At 41.2% G+C, this 18,588-nt stretch overlaps 1 protein-coding gene and 1 long non-coding RNA gene across 5 annotated transcripts in view; one reads left to right on the top strand and one right to left on the bottom strand.

The window, feature by feature from the left end:
- Positions 1–18,588, bottom strand: part of PLCD4 (phospholipase C delta 4) — a 52,658-nt gene that overhangs the window by 9,114 nt on the left and 24,956 nt on the right. For 2 of the 4 annotated variants that reach the window (XM_020792148.3, XM_072985302.2), the window contains exons 2-12: positions 16,906–16,964; positions 15,611–15,769; positions 13,998–14,226; positions 13,550–13,679; positions 12,115–12,346; positions 11,342–11,543; positions 7,911–8,055; positions 7,016–7,168; positions 6,506–6,679; positions 4,754–4,910; positions 1,411–1,527 (exon numbers count right to left, since the gene is read on the bottom strand). In XM_020792148.3, coding sequence (XP_020647807.3) covers positions 1,411–1,527; positions 4,754–4,910; positions 6,506–6,679; positions 7,016–7,168; positions 7,911–8,055; positions 11,342–11,543; positions 12,115–12,346; positions 13,550–13,679; positions 13,998–14,226; positions 15,611–15,769; positions 16,906–16,930 — 1,723 coding nt within the window. In that variant the 5' untranslated portion in view covers positions 16,931–16,964. Of the gene's footprint in view, positions 1–1,410; positions 1,528–4,753; positions 4,911–6,505; positions 6,680–7,015; positions 7,169–7,910; positions 8,056–11,341; positions 11,544–12,114; positions 12,347–13,549; positions 13,680–13,997; positions 14,227–15,610; positions 15,770–16,905; positions 16,965–18,484; positions 18,556–18,588 lie in introns of those variants that run through there. The other 2 variants (XM_078382890.1, XM_078382892.1) reach the window with 2 other exon arrangements.
- Positions 3,594–5,593, top strand: LOC144585752 (uncharacterized). Its single transcript, XR_013540284.1, has 2 exons — positions 3,594–3,758; positions 4,757–5,593. It is a non-coding gene; the product is annotated as an uncharacterized LOC144585752 (long non-coding RNA).

Genomic DNA, 18,588 nt, shown 5'->3' with positions numbered 1-18,588 from the left:
AAGAAGCATGACTCTGCTCTGTGCCCAATCTGTTCCTTTTGGGTCGGACAGCTGGCCCACTCTTTTTGGAAGTGGGCTGTAGCAAGCAGGACTGGATTACATGTGGACAGAAGGGTTGCTTTAAACATTGTACTCAGTGGTGACCCTTTCCAGCGCATCTTGATATCGTGTCTTAGTCTGCCATGAAGAGAGTATGAATTTGGTGCGAGAGCAATCTTAAGGTTTTATGGCTCATCAACACTTTATAAAAAGGAATGGGGCTTCCAGCTTTCCCACTTGGACCAATAAGCATCAGCCAACCACTACATCAGGGGAACTTTTAAAAAAAACCCTATAGAATGTCCATAGTGTTTGAGTTTCCTTTCCGTTCCCAAACTTGGTTCCCCAGATGTTCTTGGACTACAACTCCTGGAAATCCTAGCCAGCACAACTAGTGGTGAAGGCTTCTGGGAGTTTTAGTCCAACAACATCTGGGGACCGAAGGTTGGGAACCACTGCCTAGGGTTAAAAGCGCTGGAGAAGAACCCCATTTTATCACATGAGGCAGAGAAGGAGCTACTGTTCACCCCTTCCCAGTCAAGGCACACAATAGCCAAGGTCAGTCAAGCTAGTTTTTCATCAAAACCACAAAATCCCCAAGGGATCTATCACACCCCCAGCAGTGAAAATACAATAACATTTCCTCCCCTTTGAAAATACCCCAGATTTGTTGTCAGAGACTATTGTTTCCTAATTATTAGTTCCAGCCCTTGGTCTAAGCAACAGAAGAGTTTGGAAACTTTGTTAAAAATTAGTGACTCCTAAATTGTTAACATTAAGCATCAAATCCCAAAAGAGATATTTCTGAGCAATGATTGCCTGTCCCTGTCCCTTTAAATCATTACTAGCCATTTTCAGTTATTTGAAATGACTTTTACACATACATTAACAAATTAATTAACTACCACATTTTATCACTTAATGTTTTAAAGTAAGTAGAGCCATTTTCTTTAGCAATTTTTATAACATTGCCAAAGCACCAACATGAATGCTTCTGAGATCTAAGGAACACACCAAGGAAATGAAATGGGGGAAGCTTCTGCTTTGCAGAATATTGACAGGGAAATCAGGAAGCTGAGAAAGAACATATTCACACATCACATTCATCACAACAAAAACATGCTAATCACCCTATCTCCTGAAAAAAGACAAAAAGCCATTCCCATAGCTATAAATACTATCCAACAAACACCAACAGAGCATGGACAGAGTTCCTACTCCAGTCCTCTGAAGATGCCGGCCGCAGAGACTGGCAAAACGTCAGGAAGAACAACCTTCAGATCATGGCCAAAGAGCCCGAAAAACCCCACAACAACCAAAAGAACATATTCCTTTCCCTTAACTTCAATGGCAGTTGTACTTCATGCCTACCCATCTGACATCCCACGTTCCACATTGGCTTGGGGTTGTAATTGGAGGAGTCAGTCCGCAGCCCACTGGGAAAGATGCGTGCCAACTGCCAGGCAGTATGGCGGACAAAGTCATTTCCTGAAAGAGATTAGCATACCAGCAGTTAAGAAATCAGCCTTAATTCCCTATGCGGCCTGTTGGGATATGACAAGTCTGAGGTAAGGTTTGTTACCTACAAATTTCATAGCAGATGATGGTTTTGTTTTTTTAAAATAGCAGACTGATCAGCTGTTTTTGAGAAGACGCTAAAAGTGTGTGGAATTTTTTGGCTCTCCCTATTGACGTTCAGAGGGTGAAACGGGGCTTTTTGGCAAACATTCCTTTCATTCTAAATTGAGGACTTTGCTGTATTTGCTTCTGCTTACCAGCAAATAACTAAAGGGGTTGATTTTTGAGATGGCTAGAGATTTTCTTTTGTATTGAGAAGCCACAGAAGCCATTTAAAGTGATAAACCAAACAGTATTCAAGTGAATTGAAAGTGAAGCAGAGAAGAGAGGAATATAATTTTCCTATATTAGAAGACAGCATTTCATAATATTAAGATGTCTACAACTCCAGCGACTACTCCAGAAGCTACTATATCCACTCAATGTTTTCAACTGGGTTTAAGTAGCAATGGTGGCATATTTGCAATTCCAAAGCTGAACCAGAACAATTTTCAGATGTGGGATGCAAGATTAAGAGTATCTCTTCAAGTACAGGACTCTTGAGATGCTATAGACCAAAATATGCCTGAAGGTCAGCCAGCACAGAATGACTATAAAATGAAAGAAGAAAAAGCTTTAATGATGTTATATTCTTGTACTGAAGACCACGAGACTCCATTAGTAACTAAGTATAAAAGAGCTAAAGGACTACATAATGCTCTAAGAAGAAAATATTTTACCAGATCAAATAAGAATGTGATATTTTTGGAAGAGATTATATAACATGGAAATGAAAGAAGGAACTAGCATTGATGTGCATTTGGATGAAATGTTAAAACTTGTTTCAGAGCTTCAATCTGCAGGAGCAGAGATTTCTGATTCCAAATTTTACACCTGTATATTATTCAGCTTGCCACAATCTTTTGCAAATCAGAAAGCTACGCTTGAGTGCATTGCAAAAGTGGACATGGACCATAGAATTGCCTATTTGAGAAATTCCAGATTTAAATGGACAATGGATAACATACCTGAAGAAACATCTATATTGAGAATGAGACTTGATCCTAAAGAAAGGAGATGTTCATTATACATGTTCAAAGGTTGGGCAGAGCACCAAATATTGTAGATTTAAAGGTGCAGAAATTCAAAGGCCTAGAAAGGCAAGCGTTTTAATTTAAAGAGTGGTCCCTAGTGGTTGGGGACATTTTAGCAGTAATGGAAATGTCAAACCACCACATGGCAGACCAAATATAAGATACAAGCAAAGGTCTAGTGATGGCACAAATGGTCAAAACAATAACCAAATGTTCCAAATATCTGATTATCAAGGTGTGAATGATCAAATACATTTTCTTCTTGATAACTGCAGCTTCATCCATATTGGTCAATTTAGAAAAAAGCTTCTGCGAACTTGATACAGAGAACAGACCAAAGCTACCGGTATTTCAAGCAAATGAGCAAAGGAGCCCGAAAAACCCACAATAACCAAATGAGCAACGATTAAATGTGCTTGGAATTGGAACAGTACCTTTAAGAGTTCTCACTTCAATGATGTTATTGATTGTGTAATCTACATGTTTTCCATGTTAGATCTTGAGAAGGGGTGTTGGGATATGGCAAGATCTACATTCCAGCCATTATGGGGTCAATATGATTGTCTTAAGTGGACCTCACTTGGAAGTGTGACGTACTTTACAGCCAATGATTTTTTCTCTCTCTTCCTGGTAAGACTCTACAAAAGGGGTTAATTGCTTTTGCCTGACTATAGAGAACTTCCCACACTGATGCAGACAGACAAAGCAAGGCAGAGACTGTGTGTATTGCCTGAGCTGCCATCACCCTATTTGTTTTTACTATTTTGATATGTTTTGTTATGTAGTTTTATTAGTTTGTTATTTCACTAGAAATGTCCTGTTTACCCTTTCCTAAGAATCTTAGATAAAGTTTGTTACTTTTCTACCTCATCTTCATCTCTGTGCTTTCAATTATTCCCACAGGACTAGAAAAGCATATGGGAAGGAAGGCCTTTAAATCAAAACAATTGTTTTCCGAGCAGAGATGTATGCAGAGAAGAAATTTGGATGGATGGATGTGTCAGGCTCCAGGAAAGCCTGAAGAAGACAGAACCAGTCTTCCTTGGAAGAGACAGGGAACTTGGAAAGGTAAGTGGAAGAAAAGTCTAATCCACTCAAAGCAGCTGATGTGAAAGAGAAGGAGGACTTAGGATTCCTCTTTTAAAACATGGCCTTGCAAGGTGCAGAGCCACCATAATATGGTAGAACTAATTTTAGTAACAGCCAGAATCCTGCTGGTATTCATGCAAGGTTTGTGTAATTTGCTAAAGCTAATTGTGGCTAATAGATGAGGTGCCAGGCAGCATATATGGAACTTGTCAGCCATTTGACCAGGCCTGTGAGCAAAACAGCCACCAGCACTTTGTCAGTTGGCTCCAATGTGCTGTTTCAAATTACCCAAAGTGGACATGAACACCAATAGGATTTGGGCCCTATCTCCTTCCCCAATCCATCCTGAAAACTAAGACATGTATGAATAACAGATTTGGGAGGGTGAACAACATACTGTTGCAAGTTTGACACCTTTATTATTGTGAATGGATTTATCTTCACTACATTTTTCCATTTTAATGTCTCCTGATGAGAATTAAGAGTTTTACAAAAGTATGTAACTGTTCTGGATAATTGGGAAATCCTTCTCCAGTTTTTGAAGTGCAGTACTTTAACATAGCTTGGGAAAGATGTCAACTTTTAGCCGAAAGGGGTGGTACAGAGAAAAAGCTTACCTTTTGAACTGGAAGGTGAGGAAAAAACTAAGAATTCTTAGTTTGAATTTTGTTGTTGTTGTGAGGACAACACTTGTGCGTGTGTGGGTGTGGCCTGGAGCAAGGGCTGCAGAAGTTGTATTCAAGACGCTGATGCAGAGTTGGTGGACTTGACACCTGTTTACAAGACTCTGATTGCTTCCACAGTGCTCTGTAAACAGCCATGCTTTCTTGTCTGATGGCAATTAAAGCTTATCATTCATTTGGGGGAGCCGGAGGAGCAAGCATCAATACTTGAGGAGGTGAAGGTCCCATCTCCCCGCTCAAAGCTTGGCCAAACTGGCTTCTCTCCCAGACACCCCTATCCCTGTTTCTCACCAGCTTCCCGGATGAGCTTGCGGGCCTTGGATTCAGTGAAGGAAGACATCTCATAAGGCTTGTAATGGCTACGGGAATGCTGGAAGCTGCAGAAGGGCACACTCTTGCAGTAGACAATACAGTCTGAAAGCTCCTTGGAGAGGGACTGTTTCGCTTTCTGCAAAGAAGTTGGATGACAGCTCTGCAAATTATGCCTATGCGTGGATGTGCACACCAAGCAATTCAAACAGCACCAATATCGCCAGCAAAAACAACCAAAATAAAGTTGTGATTTCCGCCCCCCTTTCACACTTCTACTGCCTTTAACCACTGCAGGACCCATGGAAATTCAGCAATGAGACTTTTCCCCAGGCAGGAAGAAACTCCAGTGTTTTAAAACAGACTGCAATCAAGACTGTATCTCCCTTTATGAGTCTACCTGGAGATTGAGATCATCAGGAGAGGCCTTTCTCTTGCTCCCACAAGCACGCTTGGTAGGGACACAGGAGAGCCCTCCACCCCCTGGCTGCTCCCAGACTCTGAAACCCCCTTCCATGGGAGATCAAACTGGCTCCACCTTTGTTGTCCTTCTGCAAGGAGATGAAGACTTTCCTCTTCAGGCAGGCTTTCCTTCAAATGACGAAGGGGATTTTTTTTTTAAGAGAGCATTTTATTCTGTGTTTTACTTGTGTTTCTAATAATGTTCTTATTAGAAGTTTTAATATGATATTTTTTAAAAATATTGTATCAAATTATTATTTGGCTTTCAACTTTGTTTCTTTTAATACTGCCTTGAATCCTTTAGGAGAAAAGCAGCATATAAATATTTTTAAATAAATAATAAATAAATAAATGTTGACAGCTTTGTCTACCAAATTTCTGGCTTTCACCCGGGTAGTGGTGTAGAGTGGTTTTCCTTAGAGGTTAAATCAGCAGAACCAGCATTTCTTATAAATGCTCCAAGTTAGAGGCTAGAAGGAAGAGCCATAGCTCAGTGGTACCTGGCATCCTTCACATGCAAAAGATTTCAGAGCCAGTTCCTGGTGTTTCCAAAGCTTGAGACTCAGCAGAGCTGCTGCCAGTCAGAGCCCAGAACAGCCTTTGTCAATGTGGTACCCTCAGGATGTGATGGAGTACATTTCTCAGCATAGCCAGTCATCAGTGATGATGAGAGTTGTCGTACATATCTGGAGCATGGCAGACTGGGGGGAAGGCCACAAATAGATGAACTCGTGATCTTACTCAAGTATGAAAAGCAGCTTCCAACCTTCTCTTGCTAGGAAGAGCTTCCCTTGCTGCTGACGTCCCATTATTTAAAGACTAAACTAAAAGTCAAACTATGTGAGACACTCCTCTCCACATTTGGAACCAGAGCTCAGTCAAGGGACAAAAGACATCGGTGGTCCTACCATGAGATTTTTCTCTCCTGTGTATTTTTGCAAACAAACTTGCTTTCTTTTGTGGTTAATCATTATCAGGAAGAAAGGGGTTCATTTGCAAGTCTCATTGCTCAAGCCCAGAGCTCTGAGTAACTATATTGCTGGAGGACTAATACAGTATGCTGTCATCTTTCAATCATGAACTGAGTGTCTCGTGTGTACTTTCTCTTCACAGTGTGGGCTTCTTTGTAGAATCTGTATAACTTGTAGAATCTATGGATATAACAAACCTCCACCTGTATATACCATACAGGTCGATGTTTGTCATCAATCACTAATTTGGAGTTGACATGAAACCTGTAAGGATTTGCCTACCCAGGATGCTCAACCGTACCTTCTCTTTCCTCTTGTCTTCATTGCGGAGGGCTTCTTCCTCTGCCTCAGGCCCCTCTTCTTCCTCCTCCTCCTCCATATCTTCCTGCTCAGGCACCTCATCTGGTTGCCCATTCAGAGAATCCTCCAGATAGCCAATCCTCTTCCCCTTCAGAATGATCTTGCCCTTCAGTTCCTATGTAAGCACACAGCAGCCACGACATGACATTTATGTTCATGGAAAGGGGTTGTCTCTACCTACAGGAATTTCTGCTGAGCCAGGATATCACACTCGATCGATCTGCCTGTTAAAACCCCACTTTTTCCCACATAGCCATGCCAGTTTCATAACCCTCCCATCTGAAACAATGTTCCAATGGATTTCCCCTCAATCTTTCACCTCATCTTTAAGACAATTTAAGTGTCCTCAGTAATTAGAAAATTAGAAGAGCTAAGTCTGTTAGCTCCATCCGTGCAATTAAAACTCTGTGATGGCCCTTTAAAAAAATAAAGCCTCACACAACACCCTTACCTCGGGTGAAGGCAGCTGCACAGGGACCCGCCCATCAATAGTGGTGGTGAGGAGCTGCTCTCCCAGAATTCCTTTCAGCTGTTGCACCATTATATCCTGCTGCTCTATGCTGCAGTGGTTTTCAATAGACAGGATAACAGGGTAATCGGAAGCCTGTGAGACCAAATGAGGCCATTATGGTTTAAGAGTTTGGGAGGTTGAATCTGGAGCTTAGGGACACAAAGTTGGGAGTTTGGCAACTGAAAAAAGCTGGGAGCAGGATCATGATGTGAGGGTATAGCAAACTGGCTTTTTATCTCAGAATAATTTGATTTGAGGATGTGGTGGTTGGAGAGCAATGAAGTGACTATTTTGATGTGCGAAAACCATGGAATCACAGCCAGTAGAAAAGGAGGCCTTATTCTAAGTTCAGTTTCAGAAAGCTACATGACATTCAAATCAACTAGGGCAACACTCCAATGCCTCGTTAAATTACAACAACGGTTGAGGCTCATCTTTTCATCTACCCACCCCTTTGGAAAAGGCACAGCATTGTACATGTGGAAGTTGACTGGACTGGCTGTACTTCAAGAGGGACCATGAGGAAGCATTCTCCCTCCTATCTGAGGCACTCAGCTGGTTTAGGAGGCCAGCTACGCACAACTCTATTCTCTATGAGAGAGAGACAGTTGGAAAATTTATGAAAACAGTCCAGAAGCTACCATTGCTGCACATCCACTCACAGCATCTGCCATAGGAAACAATTGCCTTGTAAGGGTAGAGCCAGTTCTATTCCCTCTCCTCTTGTCTCTCCATAGTGTCTTCCACATCCATCCACAGTAACTACATCCTAGTAACCCCTTCAGCTCTGGCAGAGGGAAACCACCTTTTCTTCCTACAAAAATGTGCCACCTACCCGGAATGCATATTTCTCAAGGGTTGTCACAACTTCCCTGAAGGGGATCTTAGAGGTGAAGGTGTGGCCGTGGTAGACAATGGGCTCCCCGTTTGATCCATCCCAGCAATCCACCTCTAGGCACCGGCAGCCTCTCTTTAAAGCCCTGTAGAAGAAAACAAAAAAGGTACAGTACTGTAGTCAGTGAGCCCTTCTTGCCCCGCTGGTGCACAGGCAGACTCTTTTGTTACTGGGCTGCAACATGAGAAAGCAACATTTATCTCATCTGCACACCAGCTAAGCCCTTTCAGCAGTACTTGGCAGTAACTAGTGGTACCACCAAGTAGTGAAGTACTGTAGTGTGGTACAACTAGTTGGCACAGTACTTGGCTAGCTGTAATGTATTACAGCAATGTACTTGCTCAGAACAAGTTTCTGTTCAGGTAAATAGGAAATATAACACCTATCTGCTATGTTACTTTTTAGATACAATGGCCCAAATCCTCTTGTTTGTTTGTTTGTTTGTTTGTTTATACCCCGCCTATCTGGTCATTGTGACCACTCTAGGCGGCTCTTGCATAGTTACACTGGCATAGTACACACACTTTTGGAGGCAAATTCCCTTAAGTTAAGAAGCCAGCATAGATATTACATCTTTCCCTCTAATTTGTGTGATTCAGTGTGCAACTGATAATGCCTATGGTGATTTCAAATGGCAATTTATATCATTTGTATAGCAATTTACACCATTTGCAAGAGGATGTTGGCCAATGAGTAATACCTAAGTTAATAAAAATTACATGCGGTCAAGTCAATTTTTACTTCTGGCAACCTTTTTCAGGATTTTCTAGGTACAGAGCATTCAAAACTGTTTTTTTTTCTCCTGGGAGTTCCCTCAGACTAGGCAACTTGCACAAGGTGACATAGGCTGGTCAGTTTCGAATTTAACTCCCAACTTTGACTCCATAGCCAGATATCTACCTCACTGAGCCATCCAGTCAGTTAATACCCAAGTTATCTAGATATAAATGAGGAACACCTAAGTAGTTGCAACATTGTTTTCTACATGTAACAAGTGACACCAAATTAATGTCAAAGGACATTTTAAGATAATTTTAGAGGCATTTTTAACTGGAATTTTTCAGAATTTATGCCATTCTGCCATCAGTCCTGGATAACAAGGAACATGCTTTTTCGGTTTGCTTTTTAAGAGAATTCTCACAAATATTTCAAATATTATCACAAATATATCAGAATTGACCACCAGAGGGAACTTTAGAGTCTTTTGCTGCATTTTTCTGGCATGTTGGTAATAACAATGAAATGTATTGATAATGCACACAATTTAACAAATTCTTTATACGATCAAACAACAAAATGACAAGAACTTAGTTGCTAAGAAGTGTTGAATAGCGCAAGTTTAGTAATATTCTGAGCTCTGTCTTTGAGATATGAAGGCTCTTGTCATACCTCATCTATGTGCCCTTGATACAAGCACTGATTGCCTCAGGCATTCCTCTGCTGTTTAAGGCTTTTCCAATTCTTTTTTTTTTCAGTTTGGTTTTAGACATTGGCTGAAATCCTGTTGTGCAGTTCCACCTGTGCAACAGGAATGATGCCATCAACAATTGCCAGTGATTAAAGGCTTTCATTTGAGATTTTAGGATATGCACAGCTAGCACTCAAGGTGAGGAAATTGTGTGCACCCTGCAATTGCAAAAGGAAGCCTTTAATCACTGGCAATCTGCTACTGCCAATGAAATCATTCCCATTGTGCAGGCAGAGCCCAACAGGATTTTGTCCATTAAGTGATAAGCATATGAAGAAGAAAGGCCAAGGGTAAAAGAATAACAGAGCTTTTACAAAAAGTCATTAAGTTTCAGTTTTAGTTTAACTTCACAACTGAAATGATAATATTGGTTCTTTCATCAGTCTTCCTGCTCTGCGCAGTGGGCTTTTGCATCAAACATACAGAACATTTTTCATAATTCAGCTCTGTATAGAAACAGATGCTACACTCAGATCAGACTATCCATATTACACGTATTCACACTTCCTGGTCACTGACTTTAATAAATTATTATTATTATTATTATTATTATTATTATTATTATTATTATTATTATTATTATTATTATTATTATTATTATTATTATTATTATTATTATCATCATCATCATCATCATCATCATCATCATCATCATCATCATCATCATCATCATCATCATCATCTGTTAAAAAACTTAAGAGCAGGAAGCAAACAGTCTAGGTACCCCGAAAACATGGGATCCTTTTTCTTGGTGGGTGCATAACATGAGTAGGATTGCCGACTTCTTTCCTGACAGGGGCTCTTGTGCCTTTAATATCTGCATAATGGTGAGAAATTCAACTGGCACTTTTTTTCTTCCTGAAATGCTGGAGAAGAAAAACAAAAGAAACCACATTGATTGAATTTCTCAGCATCGAGCAGCTGTTAAAACACAGGCAGGCAACTTTGGTGGGTCCAGGAGCCAATTCCCACCTCTAAAATTAAAAGCCCACTTCTAAGATTTTTGGTGCTAAATTGGTGTGTGCATGCGTGCGTGCGTGTGTGCAACCTATTTAGAAAGTAAATTCCAGGCCTTTCAAGAGCAGCAAGTAACTCCCCCCAACTAGGTGATTTTATTTGCAGGGCATAAAGGGCCAAAAGGAGAGGGACAGTTCTGAGGGCCATATCCAGACTCTGGGTCACAAGTCGCCCACTCTTGTGGTTCAATATATCACTGTTCTTGACACGTAGGATTTCATTTCTACAGGAGATGCCTGTTTCATCCAGCATGGTCCACTGTGTGTCCTTTTGACAGATCATTAGTTGGCTGGATAGATTGGTGGTTTAGATACCTGGCTGTGGAGCCAGAGGTTGGGACTTTGATTCTCCACTGTGCCTCCTATGAGTAGAGCCAGCCTCTGTGGCCTTGGGCAAGCGACACATTCTCAGGATGTTCCCAGAAGGGGATGGTATACCTCTTCTGAATATTCTCTACCTGGAAAACCCTGAAACCCAGAATTGACTTGATGGCACATCATTATGATGATGATGATGATGATGATGATGACTGATCATGGCAGGTTGTAGGGGACCAATGCCAAGAGCAATTAAGACTACTTGAGTTTAGAGATGGGCACAAAGCCCAAAAGGAATCAGGAAATTTGTGAAAACTGCCAGTTCATTGCTTTGGATCGGTTCAGGTTTGTCCAAACTGGAGAACCCAAACTTTCCTGAAGCTACGAATTTTGGGGTGATTTACAAACCTAATGGTTTTCTGGTGCCCTAGCTATACCATTATCCAATATGAGTTATAGCATTTCCAGGTGCAATTCATGAACATTTTCAGAATGAGGGGCTGTAAAAGAAAGGAACTTTGTGAAATTGATGCAATTATTTTACCCTCTCTTTTTTATTATTACGATACCTGATGTATCCCTCAACACTGCTCTGTCCTCGCAGCTGGTCCTCCATCAGGTATGTGTTATGAGAGGAGGAGATAAAGTAATGGCAGAGGGGTTGAGACATGTCCTGGAAGACCTTCCTATGCTCAGGATTGAAGATGGAGCCATCAGGTGAATACAAGTACATGAGGAATCCATCAATGCTCAGGACGTGGCGAGCCTTGGCTGTGGGGAGAAAGGGCCAAAGACAAGAAAACAACTGCATCAAGGGGTAGGCCTATGCAACACAAAGGCACATCCATGGAACTAAAATGCTGAAATGGACAGAGCTGATGAAATAGAAGCCTTGGGTGGCCCAAGGGAAAGTGGCTACCTTTGTAGTTCCTATGGCAAGCTGTGCCATGACATGGATACAGGCAGTGATAAACGGTTCATGGAGGCATGCTTGGACAAAAGTCAGGCAAATCTCCTCCTAGCCTCACTGTCCAGGAGCTCCTGTTCTTGGAGGCCTTGGAATTACACATAAAGATCATTGAAGACTTGAGAGGGGGGCACAGCTCAGAGGAAAAATAAATGGCTTGCATGTAGATGGTCTCAGGTGCAGTCTCCAGGTAGGGTTTCAAAAAATTCCTGCCTGAAATGCTGGAAGGCGGCTACTACTCTGAATAAGCTGTACCAAGCTAGCTGGACCAATCGTCTGACTTTGCACAAGATAGCTTCCGATGACTTCATGTTGATTGTTCTAACTTTGGATGATTGGCCACCTATGGATCCACAAGTCCTCCTCCTCACCCACCTGTCTCAGATGGCTCAAATCTGTCAATCAGCTCCATGGCAAGCTCATCAGTGCCATCAACCTCCATCTGCTCTTGCTGCAAGAAGTCCACAAACTCCAGCAGCGTCAGCTTCTTGCTGTCTTCCGAGTACTGCTGGAAGATCTCAAGCACTTCATCCCGCTGAGTGAGTGCTTTGTAGAACAGCACAAACTCCTCCCCCTCCAGCGTCCCTGATTCAGATTTGTCAGCCATCTGCAAGGAATGGAGGGGTCTCACCAGTGCATAGCAAGTAGAACAGAGGCAATCAAAGCAATGCCACAAGGGGTTGGTGATCCAGGTGCCGCTAACACACACCTTGAGACATATGGGTGGTTTTACTACAGCACTGACTGTGCACTAGATGTTATTTATGACATTGGCCAGCATGACCTTTCCCAAGAGAGAAATAAGCTTTACGCCATATTTTTCATCAACCAGTGTTGCATATTAGCCAAAACAAGAGCCATGCTGGACCAGATGAAATGTTTAATTGGTCATTTTGTTCTCATAACGGCCAACCAGTTCTCTATAGGGAATGAAGTTCACCTGCAGGACACGCGCAAAACAGGATGCTCCTGTTCATGCCCACTAGCCACTAGTAATGGGAGGCGCATTGCCTCTGACATGGAGTTGACATATAGCCTTGTGCTTCATTAAATCTTTTTTTAAGAATTCTGTTCTCAGTTAAGACATGCATGACACACATTCTAAACTAGAAGATGTTTTGTTTCCAGGACTCATATCAGGAAAGTGAACTAATAAACAAGACAAGGGAATGTCTCTTGCTGCATCATAGCCATAATTACTGCTCTACAAGTGCAGGATTTTCAAGATCTTTTGAGTTCTGCTTTTACAAGCTCTGTGGATTCAGTTGATGGGAGAGTGACAGTGAAGCCAAGCAATGCATCTCTTGAAAAGACTCTCTCCTATCATCATTCAGTGCAGTGGACAAGTCGGTAGAAGCACAGTTACTTTGGAGCAGTTTTAACCTGTAGATTTGATGATCAGATGCTAATCTATATCAGCCATCCATCACTAGGTATACTTCAAGACGATGGACTACATCTCCCACTCTTTATGGGTGGGGATATATTCCAGTATCTGGAAGGCACCCAGATGGGTAAGTCTGGTCTTTATCACTGAGTATAATAGACAAGGCATTCAAATTAGCAGGGAGACACCATTGGAGGCGTGTTCTGATGTGGACGAGACATGAAGCTGGAAAACAGACCAGACAATTCAAGGATACACATTCTACACAGGGAGAGCATAATAATGTGGCATATTTGCAGTAAGGCTTAGGAACTATGAGTGCTAATGTAGCTCTGAACAGAGTGAGACGTTAGCATAGCACAGTAACCTCCTTGGTGTAATCCAATTCTATATTTTTTTTCCCATTCTGGCACAGAAATTCACCTGGAAGAGTCGGAAGGCATGGTCCTCATTCATAGCCACATTCATCATCCTGAGTAAGTGTTGCACCTCCTTGAAGTTCATGCGCCCATCCTTGTCTTTATCAGCTTTCAGGAACCAGTCACAGATCCATGTGCAGCCCAAGATGCAGATTAAGGAAAACAGACTCAGAGGATCATGAGCAGAGTTACATCTTAATCAACAAAACTTGTGTGTGTGTGTGTGTGTGTGTGTGTGTGTGTGTGTGTGTGTGCAGGTAAGCAGAATCAGACTTCATCCTACTTAAATCAGTTCCATTAATCAATGCAACACACTGGTTGTTGCACTGATTAATGGAAGTCCCATATATTTCACTACATGTTAGTGTGATGGAGTCTGGACCCAAAGCAGTGTCACCTTTTTGTGGGAGTAAGCAATGAAATTATTAGTGGACAATTGGAGATAAGGATATTGATCTATCTTCTCCCTTTGGTCCATGTTCGTGACAATTTCCACCAAGCGCCGCAGGCCTTGGATCCAACACTGTGCTTCCTCAGCTGAGCCAGCAATTAAGTCTAGGTTGCTACGGCGGCCATGGAAGACAACGGTGAAACAGCACTCATCTGGGAACTCCTCAGCTAGACTCTGCAGTACCTCTGACTGGTGCCCCTCACGAACTGTCTCCACATCACTCACTGAGACTTGAGAGGAGAGGACAACCAGAAATAATCAGCCATTTTGAAAAAGATTCCACTTATGTTACAAAATTAAGCCCTTTTTAATTGGACTCTAAACAGGAAACAGCAGCACAATGACCTCTCCATATTCACCTATTAAATCTAATCAGCCTGTCTAATTCTACTTGTCCATTCACTCTATACATGCCCTCCTGAAGAAACAGTGTCTGTCTTGGGCTTGTGCCTCAAAGAACAAAAGTTTTCAGAAGAAGACAAGTAATGCCATTGTTGGCGTAGCATAATAAAACAAATAAAGGCATTTTTTTCAGCATGAATCCATGGTGGAATTCTCAGAATCAGCTAAGACAGAGCAACGGGGTAAGAAGTACTTCCAAAAGGACATAAAATGTCTCAACCCTGAAGCCTACTTTGTCTATTACTGTATCCCTATCTGCTCATGATTTGCACCACTATAGCACAAGTATAAATATAGAGGACATGTATTTGCACTCCTTGTGTCTAAAGAAGTGGATGCTAACCATAAAAACTCACACTGAAATAAATCTTACAGCCTTTAAAGTACCATGGTGTTTTGTCTTTTCTGTCTCTATTTGCTTTTGCTTTTTCACCTTTAATTACACCATCGGTAAATGAAAGCATCCAATACTCAAACAAGAGCACAAGTGCAAGGAGGACTTAAACAAAATGCTTCTTGGCCAAAACAAATGCTCACTCAGCTGTGCATCATGTAAATGGATATTTTAAAATTGATTTCAAGCATTCTAAACTGGACACAAACCCAGTATTTTTTTTTTCACCATCTGACCACACCCTAAGATGTAAAATGTATCCCTTCAAGATATTTTTTTCAAAATTAATTAGCTGCCAATTTTCTTATCTTACACCTGCTGCCTGAGGTCAGCATCTCCCTCTTCCTGATGACTAGGCCCATCTCTATATCAGATGGGAAAGGCAAGCTCAGAACATCTTAGGATTCACCCATACTGTGTATCTCTGTTTTCTTAGACTTCTAAACTAACCGATAGAGAGAACCCATGGCTCAGAACATGTCATGCACATAGGCTGAAACACACAGATGCATGGATAATGTTGCTTAGGCAATCTTTATCTTCTCCACTGTGACTGTGTTGCAGCTCCAAAACTGTGCAGTCCAGCACTTTAGAGCAAGCTAAGTAGTCTTTGCTCTATCTCCACTTTACTGTGCACACTGAATCCTACACATGGTCGCTATTGCCAGACTTTCATTAAGCAAATTCATACACATAGACTGGGGCAATCTGAAAATGCACTACACTTCTGAAAAAATCCCTATACTATACTATACTATATGGCTGTTTGCTAGGAACCAATTTTGTTGTCAACATTCAGATCGCAGAGATGAACTCACATGCAGACTTGGCCTTGCCAGACATCTTGGACTTGTACCAAATGGTCATGCAGTCCTCTTTTAACATGAAGTACCGTTGTTTCTTCCAGTTTTTGGACTTCACCTTGCGCATCATTGTCCCCTCCTGCATCCGTTCCATGTTCTCATCCAGCTGAAGGCCTAAGCCGGGAAAGAAGGGCAGGCATTGTGAATCGGGACATTTGCTCCAGGACATGGAGCAAATACGTCATTACCATCTGAGATATTCCATTTATGGGATGCTCTCCATAAAGAGATCTGTCTGACATTGTAATCTTTTGGTTCCAATAAGGATATTTGATTACCCTATACATTTTAGTCTGGTTTCCCCCCCCCCGCCCCCCAGTTTTCGTGAATGGTTTCAGTGTTTAAATGCTGATTTATTATTGTTCCATTTTGAATTCATTTATTTCAATTCATTCATTCATTCATTCATTCATTCATTTTACAATGTACATTGACCTGAAACTAAAATATGGTTAAAAATAGTATATAGATGTTTCGAATAAAATAAACATTCACACATGTTGAGCACCCACAAAATGGTTGCAATTTCTGAAGGAACATAAGGATGAGAACTTAGAAAATCAGATATTTCCAAGGAAAGGAATAGTTCCGAAGCCACTCCATGACTGCTCACATCTCCTCCTTCAGACAGATAAGCAGAGACACTAGTCATGCCTCCAAGTGGGCAGGAGTGGAAGAACTTAAGGAGAAAAATATTGTACAGTGGCGCCTCGCATAACGATGTTAATTGGTTCCATTAAAAACATCGTTATGTGAAAACATTGTTAAGCGAAACACCATTTCCCATAGGAATGCATTGAAAACCAGTTAATCCGTTCCAATAGGAGCCTATTCAATACATTTCAATGGTGAAAAAAAATCACCAAAAATTCAAAAAGACTCAGAACGAAGCCAAATTGCTTTAACGAAGGTTTTATTAGGGCACTAACAATTCCAAGCATTTTAAACATTTTTAAACATTTTAGAATATTTTTAAAATAGCGAAAACAGGGCTGTCAAAAAAAACGTTAAGCAAAACAGGGGACCTAAAACTGTTATCATTAAGTGAAGCAAGGTCCCAAACATCGTTATGCGAAAATCCCCCATAGGAAACATCGTTAGGTGAGGCGGCAAAATTTCCAGCAAAGGCCATCGTTATGCGAATTCATCGTTGAGCGAGGCACTCGTTAAGCGAGGCACCACTGTATTTCGAGCGAGTGACCAGGAGTCAACACTCCATGACTCCCCTTACAGTTCCAGAAGATACTCACGGGCACCATAGAGAACAGAAGTCATGGTCCCTCCTTTGTTGGGTTGGCACAGCTGTTACCTACAACACAAGAGAGAAAGAGAGAGAAAAAAAGTTGAAAGAAAAAGAGGTCTGGGATGATAGATGGCTCCCCCCCTCTAGCTTTTAAAAGATCTTCAATTCAATGAACAGCAACAATAACATTTGCAACTGAGACTGGAGAAAGAACAGTTTGTTCTAAAAATATACCCCCTCAATAATGATCCTTTTAATGAGTTTCTGGTTAAACAAAGTAATTACAAAATCAACACTGGAAACCCCTTTAAAATGTTATTTAGAACAAATGCACAATAATCACACTGGCCATATAGAAAGCAAGAAACAAACAAACACAAGACTGCCTTCCTCAAGTTATATCACCGCCGAGCAAAACAATAGTCCACCAACTTATTGATTAATCAGTAATAATTTAGAACTGGAAACTGTACATTCGTTTCAATGGGAGAATTCAGCACATGCTTGAAATCTTGTTCCCTTATAATGAATGGTGCTCAAAGGCCATTCCACTGTTAATTGGGAAAAGATCTTGTCAAATAGGAAAAGAGCAAAGCAAATAGCAACAGCAAAAAAACAGATCAAAACAAAACATTCAACTCAGGTAAGAAAATCTACTGTTTGGGACACTACCTGAACCTTCCAGCCGATATGGTTATTGGTCATGCTACCTCGAAGATTTCTGAGAGCTGTAGTCTCTGTACGTGGTAATAGATTTCAGCTCAGATGGGTAGTATTATTGCAGGAAATGATCCCAGAGTTTGGCTATTTCTCTCAAAGTGTACTGGAACCTACTAGTAATCACGTCTCTACTGCAAAAGCTATATTCTGGGAAATCAGTTCTGTATGTTTCTGAGGTAAGAAATCCTTACAAATACAATTGCTCTGCCTCTAGAGGTGCTTTTGTTTTTTTGTTTGTTTGTTTTTTGGTTGGGGTTTCTTCAATTTTTAAAACTCAGTATCAGAGCTAATTAAAGGCTTCCACTTGGGAGCCTCTGACACAGAAATGAACTCTCCACAGGAAGTATGGTAATGCAAAGGCTTGCCATAAGAAAGAGACACTGCAATAGCAGCAGCAGCAACATATGCTTCAAAAGTATTCGGATTTTTAAATAGAAATGTAGCAGCTTTACTTTCGCAAACATTTCTATAAAGTAAGAGTTTTAATACCATCTCATTCTGCATGGCAGGTCCCCTTTATTAAAATATAAATGGGACCTGCCACAAAATGTCTTAATAGGGAGTCCTCTGTTTCTGATTCAGGCAGCCAGAGTCTGTTTTCGAATTCTCGGCTTCATTCCCTCTCCCTGCACGCTAGTTTTTGGTTTTGTCCTGTCCCATAAATTGATGTACGTGCCTCTAGATGCCTGGTTTGTTTTCCAGAATTTGGAAAAAAGTTCCCACTACTCTAATTTCTATGTCCTTACTTGCTTCTTCTTTGAAATAAGTTTAAACTAAACTAGCTTCATATCAAGAGCTAACTGGCTGTGAAATATTTTTTCAAATTGCTGCTACATTGCATTTCCAAAATCTGTTATCTTGTTTACCTTGTTTCCAGTAGCAGCTTCTGAAAGCAATGCCTTCTCATCATGTGTCCCACAAACATCAAGGGCCAAAGTACGCAGGAATGTAGCTGTGTACTTTTTGACCC

Source organism: Pogona vitticeps, chromosome 1, assembly GCF_051106095.1.
Source record: "Pogona vitticeps strain Pit_001003342236 chromosome 1, PviZW2.1, whole genome shotgun sequence".
Classification (NCBI taxonomy): Eukaryota; Metazoa; Chordata; class Lepidosauria; order Squamata; family Agamidae; genus Pogona; species Pogona vitticeps.
This window is presented reverse-complemented; position numbering and strand designations above follow the sequence as displayed.